Here is a 20,354-nt window from a genome sequence, read left to right as displayed (position 1 = left end):
AAGACTGCAATATTCTAACACTGTACATTTGTAATACAATAACATAACGCACAGCAAATTGCCCATAACACTTCAGGGAGAAAAGGCATCCCTTTAAAAACAGAACACTGCAAATTGTTTCCAAAAAATAAAAGCTTCTGCACTTGTTTGTCTGAAACGTGGCAGGCTTCACCCCCTCAGAAATTATGCCTGCAAATTTGATTCAAAGTAAGAAATGAAAATATTATGGGTGTTTGTTGATATTCCCTTTATAGTCAATGGGAAGGCATTTGAGGCTTTGGAAAGCAGCTTTTCTGAAAGGAAGCATGATTTCTCTCAGTGACTCCAAGCTGAACTGCCTCCAGTCTCAGCTAAAAAGTTGTATTGCAAACTTTTCTCCCTTTGCAGAGAGTTTCTTTCCCTATTGCTGGGCAGCCCTCCTCGCTCTTTTTGGTCCATTTTTAATTGGAGTTTATTTGGGGTTCACATCTACCAGACTAAACATGGACTCAGCTGTAATCTGCTGGTCGCAGTCCACACAGTGCCAAGTCATTGCCAAGCTTCCAGTGTGATTCTTGAACAATGCTTTAAAAATGTGTTTGATAGCATGCATGCATTTGGAAAATGCACAGAGAAACACATACTTCTGAAAAAAAATCACCATGGGATGCATCAGTGAGAGACGGATGCATAACATTTCAAAGGTGCACACAGTTGACAAAAGCGTATTCAAAACAGTCTGATTTTCATGCAAAATTCATTTTTACGATGCAGACTTGAAGTGGAACAAGCTTGGAGATGGAATTTAGAGAACTGTGGCGCACTCATCTTGGCTGATTAATACGTCTCTCCTTGCCTCGTTCCTGTAAGAAGCCATTGCAAAGAAGGAGCCTAGAAACACCAGGAGCTGTTTCCCAGCCTCTTCGGTGCAGCTGGGCCTTAAAGACCTTCTGGCACTCAAGGTATCCTTGTCACTCCCCGTCTTCCTTGCAATGGTAAACTTTAGAGAACAGGAGGAATTGGGGCAGTATTATAAGCCCCCCTCATGCTTGGTCTTACTGCACTTCCCTGGGGAAACCTTGGAGACTATCTCAGCTATGCTGGTTGAATATATGAACCTTCCTCGTTGTCTTTCCGACTGATAGGCTTTGGGTTCAACCAATATCCCATCGGCATGAATATCCAGGAGGGGCCATTCTATACATGTGTTCTCTTCCTTCCAGGGTCTGATGGATAACACCCTGGCTGAAAAATGAGAGCTGCACGGGAGAGGTAAACAATCACATGTTGCTACACAACATGTTGCTGCAGAATCATTTTTGAGCTGTCCCTCACAGCAGGACCATTCATCAATTGGATGATTGCTTTTATTGCTGCTCTCTGATAAGGATATTAAACGGAAAGCACGGGGGGAAACGCAGCATCAGCAGTGCTGACAAACGGAGGAATGTTTCCTTTGGAGATGAAACCGGGTGTGTGTGTGTGGACAAAGATAAAGATATACAGAGTATGGATTTTATTCTCCCAGCATACAATAACTTTTTCAGGTGCTCCGCTAGGATATTCCCCAATTCATAGGAAAGAATGGTTACTATTATCCAGGAAGCTAATTCGAGAGGAGAGAAATTTTTGAAGAAGGTAAATGCTGTCCAGAGACTTTTAGTAATGGGATGGCATATTAATTTTATATAAATATAAAAACTTTAAATAAATAAATAAATAACAAAAATACTGGGAAAGGTCCGTCTTTTCTGCTGCTGGACAAAGATCCACCAGCAACTGGTGCTGAGCCAGGTCTATCTGGATTCACAACCTCATTCTGAGCACCTCCATTGCTACAATTACTGCAATTGGGGATCATAGGCTATGTGGCTTTTCTTGTTTATATCCATTGATCTAGGGAGTGGTGGGAATTGGGGTTCAGTTTTGTTTTGGTAAGGATTCAGCCAAATTTGTACATTCAGGATGGAAAATCCCTGAGATTTAAGAAATCAAAAGTGAAGACAACCAGAACTGAAATATGGGTGAACACAAACTCAGAGCTTAGTGCTTCAATCTCCAGGTTTGATTGCAAGACAATGATGATAGTTATATCCCACTGGTTTTCCTTTCATCCAACTCAAGGCAGCTTACATAATTCTCCTCCCCACCCTCCCCAGTCTTATCCTCACAACAACATCCCTGTGAGGTAGGTTGGCTGAGAGGCTGTGACTGGCCCAAAGCCATCCAGTTGGCTCCATGGCTGAGCGGGGACTGGAACCCGCATCTCCCCAGTCCCAGTCCCATGCTCTTAACCACTACACCACAATTTGGCCAATGTAGGTGGAAAGAACTTTGTTTCAATTCCATTTTAATAAGAATCCACTGAAATTTATCTCATTTCTCTTGTTACTACACTGCATTTAGTCTCATCCCTCTTCATTCTCAAATAAGGGGCTCATAGAAGGAAGAATCCCCCCCCCCCGCCCATCCCTTTTCAGCTATAGGGACAAAACTTGACTGAGAAGAAATCCCCAGTTTTTGGTAAACCTTTCCACCATTGCAAAAGCAAACAAACAAAAAGCCCTCCCCTTTCTGGATATTTCCCTGCACCTTTTGCAAAAAGGATCTTATTCACACTGTCTTTTCCTCCATTTCTTCACTGGTCTTCCAAGACACCACCCCTTGGATCTGCTTGGCTATGCGGCTTTGGGAAAAGAGACTGTTCCCTCTGTGTGAGCGCTTGTGCATGTGAGCACGGATTGGGGGCGTCATGCACCTGATTAATGCAGCAAGGAGGAAATTAATGAAAAGCTGGCTCGGGAAGGAGAGACGGTGACGGTGAATGGGACTGACCAAAGTCACGCCGTGTGTCTTTTGCATGGGAGCAGGGGGGTGATCCACGGAACGTGTCAATTTCCAGCTCAGCATCAGAACGGGAGTCTGTTCGGATTGCGAAGTAACACAAAGGAAGGCACAGGAAGAATGCAGGCTGTGCCTTGGCAAGCTGCCCATGGCCCATGCCATGACAAATGGCTCGGGGGCACTTTGATTTTTGCTTGACATTGCAGAGGAGGCAAGATAAGGGGAGAGGCGGGCTGCTGAGAGCAGACTGGCCAGCACCAGCCTCCGTGAGCAAGCGGCTAGCGATCTCACAAGCGCCGGCATTACTATTCCAGATACTGAAGTCTGGGCCCAATCTAAGGTGCTGGTAATGACCTATAAGGCCCTAAATGGCTTGGGTCCTGGAAACCTGAAGGAGCGCCTCCTTCCCCTATGTGCCCGCCCGGTCCATGAGATCTCAGGCAGAGGCCCTTCTCCAGGCACCCTCTTTGAAGGAAATCAGGAGGGTAGCTACTCGGAGAAGGGCCTTTTTGGTGGTGGCTCCCGATTGTGGAACATGCTCGCCAGGAAGGCTGGCCTGGTGCCGTCACTTTATTCTTTTCGGCATCCGGCCAAGGTCTTTTTATTCTCCCAATATTTCAACAGTTAATCATTTTATCCTTGTTTTTATCATTATTTATTGGATGCAGTGTGTTGTGTGTTGTCGTTGTTAGGATTGCTTTGGGGGGTTTTGTTTTTTGTAAGCTGTCCAGAGACTTTTAGTATTGGGACGGCTTATAAAAACTTTAATTAAAGACGTATTCCTGGCCCTAGGCATAAATGTTCTTGGAGTTGATTTATGCATTTTCTCATTGTCCCACCTTTCTCCCTACAAAGTGGCACTCCAGGCGAGGGATGTGAGGAATCCCCTTGCAGACGGCCATCCGTTGCATTCCCTGGGCTTGGCCCCCTGCACTCTGCCTCACTTTGCACGGGCCCCGAGTTCGCGTTCCCGGCAAGCGCGGCCAGAGGTCATGGGGCGCTCACGAGGAAGCGAGCCCCGGACACTGTGGAAGCGGGCCCACTTCAGTGCCCAGGGTGGCTTCCACTGGCTGCCCCAGACGGGGAAGAAGGAAGGTCTCCAGGAATGGTGCCAAGCGTGGGCGCTCACGGCGGCCCCTCCTGCATCCTGCGGCCGCTCGTTGGGTGGCTGCCCCTGACGGAGAAGCTGCCGGTTGCGCGAGCGACTGGGGATCTGCGAGTGTTTGCGTACTTCCTCTCGGTTTGGTTCGCTTTGCAGGATCAGGCTGAGCACGAGCACAAGTCCACAGATGCTAGAGGGAGGGGCGTCGAAAGGATTCTTCCCAAGCGTAGCTACAGCAAGGGGAGTGGCGTTGGCTATATTTGTACTTATTTGGATGTGATCGGAAAATCGTTTGCATCGAGGTTCTTCATGGTGTGCTGCTGAACTGCAGATCAGTAAAACACTACGCAAGAAGCTCATGCGATGAATCGTGCAGGCAACTGCTTCAGCGCTGCGTTCCCTCTGCTCCTTTTTGCAGTGTTTTACTAGTGCATGAGTGTAGCTCAACGATCGTGAAGAGAGGAAGAGGGAGCGGCATGATTTTATCATATATGTATACACAAGGGTTCTTCAAAAAGTTTCCACACTTTTTAAAACTCTATTTATTAAGAATTTCAAAAACAAATTGCATCTCTTTCCTACATACCCCCCTTCCTTTGCGATGCATTTTTCCCAGCATTGTACCAACTTTTTAATGCCATCAGCAAAAATATATAAAATATATTTATAAAATATAAAATATATAAGCATGGAAACTTTTTGAAGATCCTTTGTATATATACATATAGTGCTGTTTTTTATTAGTTAGTTAGTTAGTTATTTATTACATTTATACCCCGTCCTATTGCTTCAAGCGCTCAGGACGGCTTACAAGATATAAAACTACTATATAAAACATTAATTATTAAAACAATACAAAACACATCATATATATAGAGGGAGAGGGAGAGAGAAAGTGCTGTATATGTATGTGTGTGTGAGTATATATATATATACACTATATATACACACACATATATATAGTGCCAAGAGCTGCCCAGAGAGCCTCTGGCTATGGGGCGGCATACAAATGTGGTAAATGAAGGACCCCACCAAACAATAAAGCGGAAGAAGAGTGGGAACCAGCTCCTCTTCCAGATGTTAATGCTGCAGCTCGTGCCTCTTTGCCCAGATTTAGGTCCTGATGAGCTTCATGGGAAATGCTTCCCTGTGTCGACATCAGCATCCCAATATTATCTGCTGCTTAATGCCCCATAATAAATGGTGCATTTGCAAAACAGAGGCCATGTACCGCTTGGGGCTGCAAAGATGCTACTTCAGTTTGTCTTGTTTATAACATTGTATGCATTTTTCCGGTATCTCCTGCGAAGGGCAGTTTTTGAACTGAGCGTGTTCTTGAGGCCTAGTGGCATGCTCTCTGGAATTGGTGGAGGGTGTCAGCACTCGCTTCAATGTCCTTAGTTACTGGGGAACTAAGGCCAAGGAGAAAAGCTCTCCAGCTTGCACAGCTGGCAAAATGGAGGATGGGAATTCAGGAGGGGGGCCACCGGGTGATGAGTCATTCCCAGTCATTCGGGGAAGAAAAAGAAAAATGGCCGTCGTCCAGCAGAACGAGGAGGCAATACCCTGCAGCGCCCCAAACTCATGCCTTTCAGACCCCAACGTTTGCCAGGAGCACTTCCCTGCACTCCCCAGGTTCAGTGCAAGACCATGCACAATGCTGTACATTTTATCTCGATACTTGCACGGCTGGGAGAGAAGAGAAAGGTGGGGAAGAATAGGCTGGAAATGGGCAATGCATACACACACCCCGAAAAAGAGAAAACCCAGCCCACGAGTCTGTGGAACCTCAGGGAAAAGCTGCTCTGCTGAGGAATCCACAGCTCAGATTCACGAAATTACGATTTCATGCAAATCTGTTGCAGGTTATGCCAAGATCCCAGGCCTGCCTACCTTGGATGCTGGCCATCCCTCCCTCTTAAGCCCCTGAATGTTGCCGTCGTGTCCCATCCATGTGCTTCCGTGTGTCGGTCATTTGGAGGGGCAAAAGGCAAATGCAGACCGAGAGCTGCCTGTGTGCGCCCCCCCCCCCCTTCAGCAATGAAGGCTGGCATTTTCCTAATGAAACCAAAATTCAGGAGTGTTCGCCTGCAACCCACAAGAAGATGGAGCAGGGGAAATGGATACATCCCTACAGGCAGGCCTCTTCAGCGGCTCCTGTACAGTGTGCATCCAACACAGAATGTGGGCCCCATTCTGGGACTCTCAGTCCCAGGAATGGGGGGCTTTCCCCAGACATCCTGGTGAATTCCACATCGCTTTCTTAACTAGGGAAACTGACCTATTTCCACATCTCTCCCCCCCCCCCAACCCCCAATTTACAGACTTTTCCCCACACCTTTTTCTTCCCATACTTTGGACTGGGTTCTCTCTCTCTCTCTCTCTCTCTCTCTCTCTCTCTCTCTCTCTCTCTCATATATGTAAGAACTGCAGGACTTTTGTTGGTTTTTTCCTAAATATGCGGAGGATTGTGCCCATCGCACTAAACCTCTTTTCCTTCTGCCTTCATCAGTATATATCTGAAGCTACATACACTTTGCAGACCAATACAAATGTGGATTTCCTTCGAGGAGTCACAGCATCTCTCTCCCCACCGCATCCCTGCTGAGCCTCCCCCGGCTGTTCCCTGCCCCTTTCTCTGATCAGATCGAGGCATTCTGCCACCATCTATTCCTGGACCGGTTTCACTGCAGAGCTGTTTGGAGCAAGTGTACAGAGGATGACGAAGGTGAAAAGCACATACAAGGTGCGTTGCGTTGCGTTGCGTGACGTGCGATGCAAGAGGCACCTGGGCCAGGCCTACAGTGGTGCTCACACAGCTCTCCACTCCATTTTATCCTCACAACAACCACCCTGCGAGGTAGGTTGGGCTGAGTCCGTGACTGGCCCAAAGTCCCCCAGTTGGCTCCATGGTCAAGTGGGGACTAAAACCTGGATCTTCCAGGTCCCCCAGTCCAATACCAGTCCAGCCTACATGTTCTATCACAGCTTTGATCTGGTCCTTCAACGATCTTCATCAGTGAAGTCAAGTCAACACCTGCACCACTTCGCTTGCATCAGGGAAGAACGGATTTCTTGGATCCCGTTCAATTATCTCCCCAAGGGGCAGATTAAGTAGCTTGATGAATTTATTTCTGTGTGGTTCACTCTGCCCCAGTGCCACTGATGTGCTTCAACTTGTGCTAAATTCTAGCTCTGGAATTGGAGATGTGCTATTTGCCATACACAGCACATCGTCCGTCCACCCCCCCCCCGCCCCCACCGTGCATATTTTAACTCTTTCTTCCCCATCCAAACTGGTGCAGGTACCCACGAATGCCACCATTCATTAACCCGTGAGAAGGAACGTGGGGTTGCTCCCTTACTTTAGGTCCCTTCCATCCGTGCCCTCAACAGCCCGGCAGCTCCCGGCCGCAGCCCCCACATACCGGGGCTTCAGGGCCGAAGCTATTCGTCCTACATTGGTAAGCCCCATTTGATGGAGCATCAATATCAAGATTCCAGCTCTCATGAGGGAGCAGTTGCAGGGACAGCCAGGGTGTAGATCCGCTTCGACCAATAAGAACCAAATCCAGTTTTGGAAAGTCTCGCGGGGGGGGGGGGGGGGTGTTCCAATGATGCGCAGGGCCAATGGGAAAAGAGGTAGTCAGGGACTGGCAAAATCCCAGCACCTTTTCACAGAAAGCTCTTTCCTGCTAGTAACTTAGGAGAGGCATGGAGAGTGGGAACATGAGCCAAAAATGGCCGAAACACTGTGGATATTGGGAAAGATGCTGGGGCTTGAGTGATGTGACCCCAGGGCTGAGGTTCTGCAGCTGGTACAGAGTCAGGCTCACTAATTTTAGGGTCCAGCCCCATCCCAGGGATGCTGGAAGGCAACATCAGTGCAACCCCCTTCCCCGTCTTTCTCTCTGGCTGCAGTATTTTCAGCTACCTACAAGGACAAGGCTGAAAGGAGTTGAAATCTCAGCACAAAAGATGGTGACACCCTGGCATGAGGAGGGTCTCTGTGTCCCCCTCCCCCCCCCAAGATTTAAGCAATGCTCTTAAACGCTGGTGACTTACGAGGGAACATCAGTATCAACAGGGGAAGAAAACGCAGCGCATGGCGCATGGGCCATCGTTTGGGCAAAGTCTTGGAATCTAAAATGGAAGCATGCAAGCTGGCTAACTCGCTCCTTCATGCCAGTTCACCAAAAACAATCAGGCCGTTCTGAGCCCCGGCCCAAAGGGAGGAATTTGGAGAGGGAGAATTTAGCAAGCCCCCCCGGATTGGCTCCCATTTCTCCAGGTTTGGAGGAATTTTGCCACCATTCTGCTTGCCCAAACGCCAAGCAGAGAGCACGGTTGCAGTTGCAGCATCCAGATTCCACTGTTGGCCCCTTCCTCCCGCAACAGCCACCCGAGGGGCCTCACCTCGAAAGAACCTCCTCGGCCCAAAAGGAGGGGAGACAGAAGAAGCCGATTAACCCTAAGCAATGCCCAGGGAACCAAATAAGAAGAGGCAGGGTCCCGCAGTGCGCACGCCCACCCAGCAGGAGAAGCCTGGAAGTCTAAGCAGAGTCAGAAGGTATAACCCCAACCGTCCAGGCAATGGAAGCCATCTCAGCCACGGCACAATCTTTCTCCCCCTTCCCACCCTTTGCTTTTCTCATATCTGATTTAGATTGTCAGCCTGGGAGCGGACACTGGCTAAGCTGCGAAGAACATTTTTTTGAAGGGCAGAGCAAACATTAAATGGATAAGAAATAATTGTGGGAAGGGGGCTGTCTTTTATTTTAATTTTAAATTTTTGGAACATAAAAGAGTCCTGGTAGATCAGACCGAGGTCTGTTGCGCAGTGCCCATGGGAAACCCACCAGTGGGACGCGCTTGCCACAGCCGCTCCCATCCATGTTCCCCAGCACCTGGGCATGTGCATCTGAGGATGCCAGTGGCTACTAGTCACTGGTACTAGGCTGGCTCTTGGCTGCATCTGGAAACACGTGCAATGAATAGGTCTGCCGAACCCCTTGCTGGCAACCTGGTTGGATTCATGGAGGAGAAGGTTATCAATGGCTACCAATCTATGTTACATCCAGTGCGCCTATGTACACCAGTTGCTGGGGAACATGGGTGGAAGGAAACTGGCACATGTATGTCCTGCGTGTGGGCTTACACTGGACATAGCACATAGCCATGAGGACTAGCAACTTATTCCTTTGTTGTTAGTTGCGAAGTCGTATCCAACCCATCGCGACCCCATGGACAACATTCCTCAAGGCCTTCCTGTCCTCCACCATCCCCCGGAGTCCACCTAAGCTCACACCCACTGCCCCAGTAACCCCATCCAGCCACCTCATCCTCTGCCATCCCCTCCTTCTTTTGCCCTCTATTGTTCCCAGCATTAGGCTCTTCTCCAGGGAGTCCTTCCTTCTCATTCAGTGGCCAAAGTATTTGAGTTTCATCTTCAGGCTCTGGCCTTCTAGAGAGCAGTCAGGGTCGCTCTCCTCTAGGAACTTATTCCTACACAAATATAAATTTTAAAGAGGTGGCCATCACTCCATCCTGTGGCAGTGAATTCCATAGCTTAACTATGTGCCATGAGAAAAATCCCTTCCTTCGATCTCCCGAGTATCCCTGCAATCTGCTTTTTGGGAAGACCCCTTGGGGCCCAAGTACTACAAGGAAGAGAAAAATGTCTCTCTCTCCACTTTCTCCCCACCTCTCATGCCTCCCCTTACTACCTGTTCTCCAAGATCGACAGTCCCAGTTGCTGTGACCCATCTTTATAGGGGAGTTGGTCCAGCTATTTCCTCATTTTAATACCCTTTTCCCACATGTTCCAAATATTTTTAGGTGCAATGACCAGAACTGTACACAGTATTCTAAGTGTGGTTTGCATAAGGGCAGTATGGATCTTGGCATGTTTATTTTCCATACTTTTGCACAGTAATTACACCCTGGGCCAGGACTTCCACTGAGATATTCACCACAGCTCCAAGATCCTTTCGCTGGTTAAAAGGATTCCTTTGAAATGCTCTTCACCTGAACAACTCCGTTCCCACTTAACTAGTGACCCCTTGACTAGTACAACATGTTCTCGAAGTGATGCAGTCCATTTATTCGTCGGCTTCTCTTTTCCCCACCCCCACCCCACGCAAAGGCTTTTAAAATTTTTGATGTGCACACATGCATTTCTAAAATGCTGCAATAACAGAGCCCACCAGCCCGTCTTGGAGCGACTGCAGGTGCACAAATCCAGGCACGTTTCTGCGCACTGTGACTTTTGTGCAGTGTTATTTTTCACACGCAGATGAAACACCGCACAAAATCACATCGAGGCGATCGTGTAGTTGACTTCGTCTGGAAGGCATTTTTGCAGAGTTTTACAAAAACATCAGTCATGTAAAATGAGAGGAAACAAAGATGCTAAGCAAGGAACCAAACAGATTTATGTCTGCTGCGAACTGATGGCCTGCAGATTTGGAAATGCTCCAAGCTAAACATGAATTCAGGGAAGATGTAGCATGGGGCAGCAGGAAACAGATGAGCAATGAAGAAAAGCTCTCACACCGATGGTTCAGTTCCTAAAACAATCACGGACCATGGTGTGCTGTGAGAGTCCCCGTTTGTGAGGACTTTTGGCACAGCTCCCAGCATGAAATGGAATGGAAGAGCGGTCAACTTGGAAGGGCCTATCAGGCCATCAAGTCCAGCCCTCTGCATTGCTTCTACACGTGGTCACCAATCTGGCTTCAGGCCCCTGCCTTTCTAGCTTAGCAAAGGTGAGCTTGATATATAGCTCACTTGCATGCAAGCTTGATGTACAGCTATGCAGGACCCAACGTTTGGTGGGTCCACCTTCTCACTGCCTCTGGTGCCAGCTCCTCCAGCTCTTTCTCCTCCTTGCCACCACTTGCTTGCGTGACAGGCGGCAAGCCATGAGCAAGGAGGCTGCAGAATCAGCTCTTCCTCAGCACTACCAGTGTCCAGGCTGGGGTGAGAGGCAGGGGAGCAAGACCCTTGCAGAGGCGAAGAAGAGGAAGAGGCTTTTCCCCATGGGCCCTTGCCAAGGTGTGGCTGTAGGTGGATGCCCAGTCATGCATTCCCTTGGGGCCAACCTTGGCAACAAAGTGTCATCAGTAGAACACCAAGAAGACCCACAACCAGAAGGGGTCCGTCCAGTCACCCATTTCTCTCCCCACCCCTGCAGGGACTCAGCATACGTACACTGAACATCCTTGTCTTTTTAGTCCCCCTTTTCTTCCTTTCCTCAGGTGCTCTCCTCCTCAGCCCAATTCATGCACTGCTTCTGCAGACTTGAGTTTTCCTCCCAGCCTGTTGATACCTGCCAAGGTGCATCATCTACCAACAGGCCACACCTTGGCCGAGCTGGTGCCATTTAGACCGCAGAAGAATCAACATTTAGATGAATATGTTTCCTGTTAGTACAGAGGAGTTCGTGCCAGCCTACATGCATTGACACCAAGACAGACGTTTGAAACTGCAGCAATGTAGCGTAGAAATATAAGGGGCACGGAGAAAAATCCACACAAACCTATGCTATATTTATGGTGATTTAGAACCAGTTTGAGGGATTTAGATCTAAGGTCACAGTGATGAGACTTCCTGTAAGCGATCCTGCTTCCCAAGAGCTTCATGGCCCCATGAGGAGGTAGACGGACGCTATTTTGCCCAGCGCAAACTCTTTGAGAGCCATGTCTAACCAGGGACTTGGACCGTGGTTTCTCACCACACTCAAGCAAAGCGATCTGCTTCCATTTTCAAGGCAACCTTTATGGAACGGCTCTCCTATTCAGCTCTTTCCAAGTAATCCGAGCACATGTAAACATGAGCCAAAAAGGTATGACTTTAAACAGGCATCTGTGGGTGCGTTCTTTCTCTTATCACTGGAAAGGCCTCCAGCTGGACCTCCTGCTGCCTCACGCACCACCATGTGCCCCACTTTGGATGGGGAGGGGGAGGGGCTCTCCCGACACCCAGAGTCTATGGGAATGGCGCAGTAGACAGACAGACAGACAGACAGACAGACAAAGGCATTGCTGCTTGATACAGACCCGAAGTAATACAGATCTATTTGACGAGACTGGCACCTTTCTGGAGAACTCGGGGCCCAAACCAACCCTGATCTCATGCCCCTTTTTGCAGGAAATGTGAGCTAGTACATACGCCGAGGCACCGTGCCTCCTTACGTGGGAGTAAATCCTATTGAAATTAGTGGGGCTTATTTCTGAGAAGCCAAGCCTAGGGTGGCCCAGCAGGTCCCCAGTGCAAATTTCAGCCAAGAGCTGATGACACAGCCTCGGAGGAGCTGCTCACACATTGGCTCGGCCCTTCGATCTCCACCGGCGACATGGGGACCATCATTTCGGCCTGCATTGCAGGGAGGTTGGAAAGATTGGACTGAGATAATATGGGAAGGGCTTTGAACAGGCTGAGAGTGGTTCAGAAATCACTGTGTGCTTATCGAGAGCCGGTGTGGTGTGGTCGTGAGAATGTTCGAATGGGGCCCTGGGAGATCCAGGTTCAAGTCCCTGCTCAACATGAAGCTCCCTGGGTGAATCTGGGCCGGCTCAGCCTAGCCTGCCTTCCAAGGTGGTTGTAGTGAGGATAAAACGGAGCTTTGTAAGCATCCCAAAACCAGGCACAGACTTCTCACATATGATGGGACCAACTGCAGCGACGGAGTGACAAGAGAAAGAAACTCAGCAGATGCCCAGAGGCACTCTTGAATTTCTCACTTCTACTGAACCCCTGAGGTTCTCAGACCTAAGCGAGACGTCCTCACACCCCACGGAGAGGGCCACGTTCCACCCAGCCCTCGCTTCTGCGTGACGTGGCTCATTCCCACCTTGGCCACGCACAGGTGTGCTTACCTGATGATCACATACATGACGGAGCAGTTGCCCACCAGCCCGATGATGCAGACGATGGAGTAGACGAACACAATGGTGACTTTGATGCCAACGGGCAGGAAGCTGTCCGTGGTCCTGTTGTGGAACCAGTCACCCAAGCTCAGGTTCCACAGGGATGAATCATTGACCAGCTTCCTCATGTAAAGGAGGTCCCCAGCCTGGGTGTGAAAGAACGGATCCATCCTGGATGCAGGAAGATGGTGGCAAGGAAGCTCTGAATTGCAAGCAGGGAGAGAAGGGCAGAGGGGTTAATGATAATGACTGGGTTTCCTGGCACAAGCGGCATGCAGTTTGGAGGAGATAAGCAGCCTGCTTGCAAAGGCAAAGTGAGCGTGTTGATAATTGCCCATCTTTCTGTCCACTTTGCAAAGACAGGGAGGGGGGTGCATGCTCGGATTAGCTAGGAAGACTTTCTGAAGGGACTTGCAGCTGGAGTTAAGCCAATCGCTGCACACCCCTTTGTGCAAAGAGCGAGGCTGCAAATCTCACCGGATGGCTGGCATCTTCACTGAACCAGCTCATTAGCAAAGCCCCTTTTTCTGCCATGCATGTGTAGAATACCTATTACCCATCGTGCTTTCTGCTGCAGACAGAGCTTCCCTTTCAAATGCACCTCTCCATGCTGGCAGGTGAATTATCATAAAATGCAGGGGTGGAGGTGGCGGGGTCGTGGGGGGGTGAATAATGGCAATTCTTCTTTGGAAAGAGTCGTGCATTTTTTGCTAGACCTGCATGCAACCCGGTCTCCCACGCAAAGATGCCAGTGCCGGGGAAACTTGAAAAGACACGCCGGTTCCCTTACCTTGGCAAGCGCTTCTTTGCAGAAAATCAGTGCTCAGACGGTCTTTCCAGCATGCCGTGTGCCGCGGATGAAGTCCGGAGGAGAATCGGCAGAAGCAAACCCCAAACAGAGCTCCCCCTCCAGCTGCTTCTTCCCGGCTTGGAAGAGCCGAGGCTTCAGCAGAGATTTGGATGCGATGCGGAAGAAAATTCCAACTTGCAGCGGGGAAGGGGGTGGGGGAATGCCAAGGAGAGGCATCCACGGCTCCCGTTCGCGCACACGCACACACGTTCCCAACCTAAGTGGGAGCGGAGGAGGGGAGAATGCAGCGCGATGCGCGGCTGGCAGGCAGGCAGGCAGGCAGGCTGGCTGGCTGGCTGGCTGGCAGGCAGGCTGGCAATCCGAGGAGACGCAGGTCCAGGCGAGCGGCGGCTGCCTCGCAGACGGGCGACTCCGCAGCTCGCAGCCCGCTCAACCCAGGAGTGAATTCTAGCCAAGCCCGAAGCACCTGCGGGGAGCAGAAAGGCAGGTGAGGGAGCCCGCGCGCTCCCTCCTTCTCCCACCCCGCCGCGGCTTAGTTTCTCTGTCCTGGCTGTTTCCATGGACGGAATGGTGACATCATTTCTTGACCGGCCACACAGCAAAGTTGGGGAAGTGGTGATGCTGTGGCCGAAGGCTACGCGTTGCCACCAGGCGTCCCAATATCCAGGCCATGGGGAGAGAAGGGAGAGCGCTATTCTGCAGGGCTTAAATGCCTCTGGGTTCCAGCCAACGGCTTATCTCCAAGCCAGATCCATGAGGACTAGTCGACCATGCAGTCCAAGCAGTGTTTGGACGGCAGCTTGTGCCCTTTGCTTTTCTTTCCGATGTAACCATGACTCAAGCTGCCCCAGGAGTGCCTGTTGAACTGCTTAGGGTTGGGGTTGGTGGCTGCCTTGTCAGAGCCTGGGGTGGAAAAGTACCCCCACCTGCTGCATTGAGCAAACCAGTTCAATATCATTGGAAGCTGCCTCATATGGACAGGGAGCATCGGCCTGCAGAGTCCAGTGCCGGATGCTTGGATTGGCCCCAGCTCTCCAGGGCTTCAGGCAGGGCTCTCTCCCAGCCCAACCTGGAGAGGACAAGAACCTGGAACCTTTGCAAAACCTTCCTCTGTGGCATTCCACCCCCTCCCCTAAAATATGGCCTAGATCACATACAGCAAACAATGTGTGGGAGGCCATGTCCCACCCACCCACGGATCATCAGATGAGCTTTTTCTTCTGCTCGTTCGCAAACGCATCGAGCCCACAGGAGGAGCACGTCCCAAAGAAAGCTCTCCAGCATGCTTCCCTGGGCTGAAACAGCTCATTTGAGAGATGGGCCGCCTAACATGGCACCGGGGACAGATTCCGTGCTCCCTCTTCTATCTTCCTCCCAAGCATGGGAGAGATGTAGCCCCCGCAAAGGCGTGCCCTGCATTCGTTTTCTCTGTGTACATGCCTCCTTGCAGAATGTAACTGCACCTGTGCTGAAAAAACCTGGCCAGCCGCACTTTCCAGTAAGTGCACATGCAGGAAAACGCGTGGCTGTGCGATCACCATATGCAACAGCCCAGGTCTTAAATTGCACATGGTTTTCTGCTGAAGGAGCAATTTCCATGCACTAGCATTGTCGGGCCTGGAGCATCCCTCAGTTTATAGTTATAGCTGTTGCAGATGAATTTTGTGGAATAAAATCCACTTAAAAGCAAGCTCTCTGGCTTAGCAGCTTTGCAGGTCAGACTGTGGCTGCATCCAAGGCATGCTTGCAATCACCACCCCGGACATGGATATGGGAAGGTTCAACAAAGAGGACAGCATTCTTGTGTGCCTTTTACCACCACTTAGGGTGACCTCTTATGCATCATCAAGAAAGCATACATGCCTCATCCAAAAGCGGACCAAAAGGGGCACCAATTTGCATACCATTAGCACAAGCCAATTGATATGCAGATTTAAGCAGAATTAAAATATGCAGAAATGCCATCTTGCCATACCAGGTGGAAATTGTGACCAGTTTATCTGTATGATGCTCAGTTTCTCTTCTAGTTGTTACCTGCTGCTGAGCCATCTCAAGACCCTGAAACTCTCCCTTTGTACTGTTCTCTATCTTTCAACCAGACTCAGATCGACAGCATTTCAGATGCGACAGCTCTTCAGGTGGACCATACTTGCAAAAAGAAGATTGCCCCGGAACAGCTCCTCAAACAGCTCCTCAGACACGGGACACCCGGCTTCAGCTGTGTAAGCAAGCGCTGGATTCGCAGGAGGCAGATGTTTCACAACTTCCCCGTTGTTATTGTTGTGGCTCTTTGAATATTATGGATGCAGGCTGAATCAAGGTGCATGGTATTCGGCAGAACAAGATATGAAAAAGACAAGGCAGAACAAATGCAAGCTTTCCAGAGGAAAAAGCAAAGACTAAGGAAAAGGCAAGAAGATATTACAGCCTGATCAAGAAAACTGTTAAGATATAATTGATTGAACAGTTTAAAACTAAAACGGAGTTAATCCAATTTGTCAGAGGAGAGCTTCCAGCTTTTCTGTCCCTTTCTTTTCTGCTCCTCATTTCTCTGCTGCTGTCTAAGACATAATGTGAGAATGCTCAGATTTGAACCTTTGATCTCAGACAGTGTTTTTTTCTTCTCTTACCTTTATATTATCAAAAGTGAAAGGGCAAACAATAATGCTAGATCTGAAGTCTATTCTGTCTTAACTGCTTTTGTGGTGTTTTTCTTTTGGAGCTTGTTAAGGAAAGAAATGCTATTGTTTTTCAACCAGGATTCTGAATTCTTTGCTATGTGCCAGAAGGTTCCATTGCTGTGTTGTGATATCAGAAGTTTGAGATATAAATTTGGTGGCTCAAACATAATGCTGCTTTGCTTCTTCTTTCTAACATTGGCCAAACCTGTGACTCACACTTTGCTAATTGCTGGCAAAAGACCTTGAAACTTCTCAACCAGGCCGGACCGATACAGTGCAATAGGAAAAGCCTTGGCATAAATATAGGCTAAGCCTGATTAATTTAGCTCAGCCTTTCCCACAGACACCAAGGACAGGTTTGCATGGCACAACAAGCCATGATGGGTTTATTTTACATGTCATCCAAACCCTGTTGTGGCATTTCACAGTGGCACGTTTGGTCCTTAGCACCCGTGAACAGTGAAAACAACAGTCTGCGCCATGGTTTCTGTGTACCAGGAAACACAACTCATTGCAGTATGGAGGCCAGAACGAGAGACAGCCCTTGCCCAGTGGCTAGCCAGAGAATGCCATGAACAGTTGCCATTCTGTGCAGCTGCCCGAGATGTTCTGCCTCTGCCCTCCTCCTGCCTCGAAGATCTTCTTTGGGGCAGGAGCAGATAACCAACGGGATGGCGCTGCAGCAAGAGCGGTGCGGCTCAGCTGATCCCCCTGCTGCTCCATGGCACATGCCCCCAAGAGAAGAGGAGTGAGAATCAGCTGGGCAGCACCTCTCACCTGGTTCCCCCACCTGAGTGCCCCAGAGAAGCCCCCCAGCTTGTGATGGTGGTTGTCAGAAGTGGATCCTGGTGTGAAGTTCCAGGAGATGGATGAACCCTTTCGGCATCCATCCCTCCAGAATCTGCAGACTTCCTCTTTGTTCAGCCCTGTCCCGCAGAACAAAGCAAGCTGAGCCAAGAGGACATCTGCGAATGCCTACAGACCCGCAGCTGGGCAACTGGGAACCTTCCCCATCAGGAGTGGCTGCAGGATGGGGGGGGGGGACTGAGAGTGGGTGTGCCAACTCCCATTCCCAGTGACCAGCCTTTTCCCCCGCTTGCTGGTGGCAGCAGCTGTGGAGGACATGGAAGAATCACACTGTTTGCTCGGCACTTGGGGCTCGATTCCCGGCAGGCACCCTGCCAACCCTGGACATGCTCACGAGGAGCTCAGACTCTGGGCTGCAGCAAAGTAGACCAGAGTCCAGCAAGCAAAAGAAGAGAATCTGAGAGATTTTCCACACACAACCGATTCCTTGCACATCTCCAGTGGAGGGCAAGGCAGACCTCTATGGCAAGAGAGGATGGAGCAACTCGGGGGGAGGCCCACCTTCCTCCTGTGGCCATGGCGGGACTGCAGGAGCGGGCGGCTTGTGGCCCTCAGGAAGTTTCTGCCAACTACTCCCGCCATCCCTCCCTAATTTGCTGTGGTGCCTAGGGATGATGGGAGTTGTAGGCCAGAATCAGCAGTGGGTAACAAATGGCACTGTGCTAGGGCACTGCATCACCGAGGCCTCTGTATTTTTTCCCCTCTTCCTGAGCCAACAAAATCAAATCCCACAAATGAAATGTCCTTGTGAGCTTGCAGTTTCTGAAATCAATCAAGATACTGCTCCCAACCCTTTTAGCAAATAAACTTTCCTCTGTGGTGACAAGCAAGCAATTATGCAAGAGAAGAGATGGAGAGCACACGGGGGAGAATTATGGTTTTAGACGGTAAAAACAGGCGGAAGCTCCTGGCAGGCGGGTCAAGAACACCAGACTGACCTCCTTTGCCAAGTCTCTGGGCTCCTTTCCTGTCGGCCACCTCGCTCTGGTTTCCCCCCTCCCTAATCCCTTTCCTCATCCGCAGGATCCCACCTGATCACTTCGCTGCTTCGCTGCATCGTCACCCTTGGTGCCTTCCCTGCATCCAGTCGCAGCAACAGCAGTGCATGCAGTTGTACACCAAAGCGTAAGAAAAGCGCAGCTGGATCAGGCCCTGGGCCCATCCAGCCCAGCACTCTGCACACACGGCAGCAAACCGGCTGCCCACAGGATCCCTCCCGCAGGATGGGGCAAGGCCTCCTCCCGCCCAGCGACTGGCGTGTGCAGGCAAGCCGCCTCTGGGGAAGGAGGGAGCCCGTGGCCATCCACGTCCAGTAGCCACGGACTCCTCCATCAGTCTGTCCGGTCCCCTTTTAAAGCCCTCCAGATGGGTGGCCATCGCCACTTCCCGTGGCAGCCAAGTCCATTATCTAACTATACGCCGAGTCGAGAAGTCCTTCCTTTCATCTGCTTAAAACCTCCCAGCAGCCAACTTCATGGGGTGATCCTGGGTTCGAGTGTTTCGTGAGAGGAAGGAAAACGTCCCCCTCTCCATGCAACGATCTGGTGCCACTAGCATCTAGTGACAAAGCAAAAGCATTGCCAGCTTTTTCTTTTTTACTGCTCCCGAGCCTTGATTTGTGGACACCAGCAGAAGGTGGATGCGAACGGCACCGCCAACGCTTCTCCTTTTGATGGCTGTTGCACTTCTGGCATTAAAGGCAGGGTAGCAGCCTTTGCCAGAAGAGCCCGCCCAGTTGGCAACCCTCCAGTGCCTTAAATCAGGGGTGCAAAAGGAGCACCCCATGGGCTGCAGGGGCCAGCCCTCCCCGGCCCTTTCCGGTGGCCTCCATTCCCTCAGCCTCTGCCTCCCCCGAAGACACTCCGCCTCCCTTGCCTTGCAACCGGCTCGCTCACTTGCATCTCACTCTGACTGGGATTATTGTAATGAGGAGCGGGAGGAGAAGGCCATACCCCGGACTGCTTGGCTCTCTGCCTGCCAATCAGGCAAGAGGTGGCCATGGTACAGAGCGAGAGCAGCTGGTGGCAAGCAGGTCAGCTCCCTGTGAGAGGAAGCCTGTTGAGGGTGGCTTGCCTCAGGGCCCTCCAGAATCTGGAGCAAGGACTGCAGGAAACGGCGATCAAAGTCCTTTCATCTTTGGATGAGCAGCTAAATTAAGGTTTCTGGCAAGTCATAAATGTCTTCATTAGTATGCAATGCAATTTCACTGTTACCCCTTGAAGTATCTTGCATTCTGCTGCAGTCTAACAGAGAAGAGTGAAAGCGGCTTTTTGGTAGCTTCAGTTTTGTTGTTCGGAACCATTCCTCGCGAACCTTTTCTGCAGCACATGCTCCTCGTTCATGAAGGCTGTGCTGCTTCTGCATACAGAGGGGTTTGGAAGCTGCTAGGGCTGGTGCCAAGCGGAGGCCATGCTTGGGCATCTGCTAGGGAAGCCAAGTGAGGGTGCTTTGCTGAAGCCCCCCCCCCCCCCCAGAACCTGGAGCATTTTCACTTTGGGTGACTGGTGGTGAGGGGAGGAGGGAGCTGCACTGTCTTGATGTTCTTATGGCAAGACCGAAATCTGTGGCAGAGGAGGAGGGAATAAATGTGAGAAGGGTGCACAGGCTTCCAAGCCATACAAGACATGCAGTGGAGTTAACTGGATTATGGACTCCCTTGCATCCCCGCCTGCCCTGCACATGCTCAGCAGCTTCCCAGACCTGAGACCTGCCTCCCTCTTGGCCTTCTGGTGGCAAATGGAACCCTGATTCTGCCATGCAAAGGTCAGGGTTGGCATAAGAGGCACATGATCGATGGCCCAGATGTGTGTTTGAACAGATGTGGAGCTGTCCTTGGAGAGACAGAGCCTGGGGCTCTAACACAGTCCCCATGGCTACCACAGTGACTGTGAAACACTTCCCTGGGTGCCTACCGGGCCCTTTACCCCTCCGAAATGTTTATTTTTAAGCATTATTGACCTAACCAGGGAGGCTGGTTCATGGCAAACTGAGGACCTGCTTCCAGGCATCAGCCTTCTGTGAGTTAGAAAGCAGCATTCTGTGTTTTGGACTCTGCCCCTACTTCTTCCTTCTGCTTAGGTTCCTGGACAAATGACTTCATCTCAGCACTTTGTCTGCTGAGAACTGAGTGTTTTGTGATC

At 50.4% G+C, this 20,354-nt stretch overlaps 1 protein-coding gene across 2 annotated transcripts in view; it reads right to left on the bottom strand.

The window, feature by feature from the left end:
• OPRL1 (opioid related nociceptin receptor 1) overlaps window positions 1–13,025 on the bottom strand; it is a 36,530-nt gene extending 23,505 nt beyond the window's left edge. Inside the window, exon 1 of one of the 2 annotated variants that reach the window (XM_044455315.1) lies at window positions 12,805–13,025. In XM_044455315.1, coding sequence (XP_044311250.1) covers window positions 12,805–13,025 — 221 coding nt within the window. The remainder of the gene's footprint in view (window positions 1–12,804) is intronic. The other variant, XM_044455316.1, reaches the window with a different exon arrangement.
• Window positions 13,026–20,354: the final 7,329 nt, after the last annotated feature.

Source organism: Varanus komodoensis, unplaced genomic scaffold (assembly GCF_004798865.1).
Source record: "Varanus komodoensis strain SLA01 unplaced genomic scaffold, ASM479886v1 scaffold8, whole genome shotgun sequence".
Classification (NCBI taxonomy): Eukaryota; Metazoa; Chordata; class Lepidosauria; order Squamata; family Varanidae; genus Varanus; species Varanus komodoensis.
The sequence above is the reverse complement of the archived record's forward strand: the minus strand, read 5'-3'. Positions and strand labels throughout refer to the sequence as shown.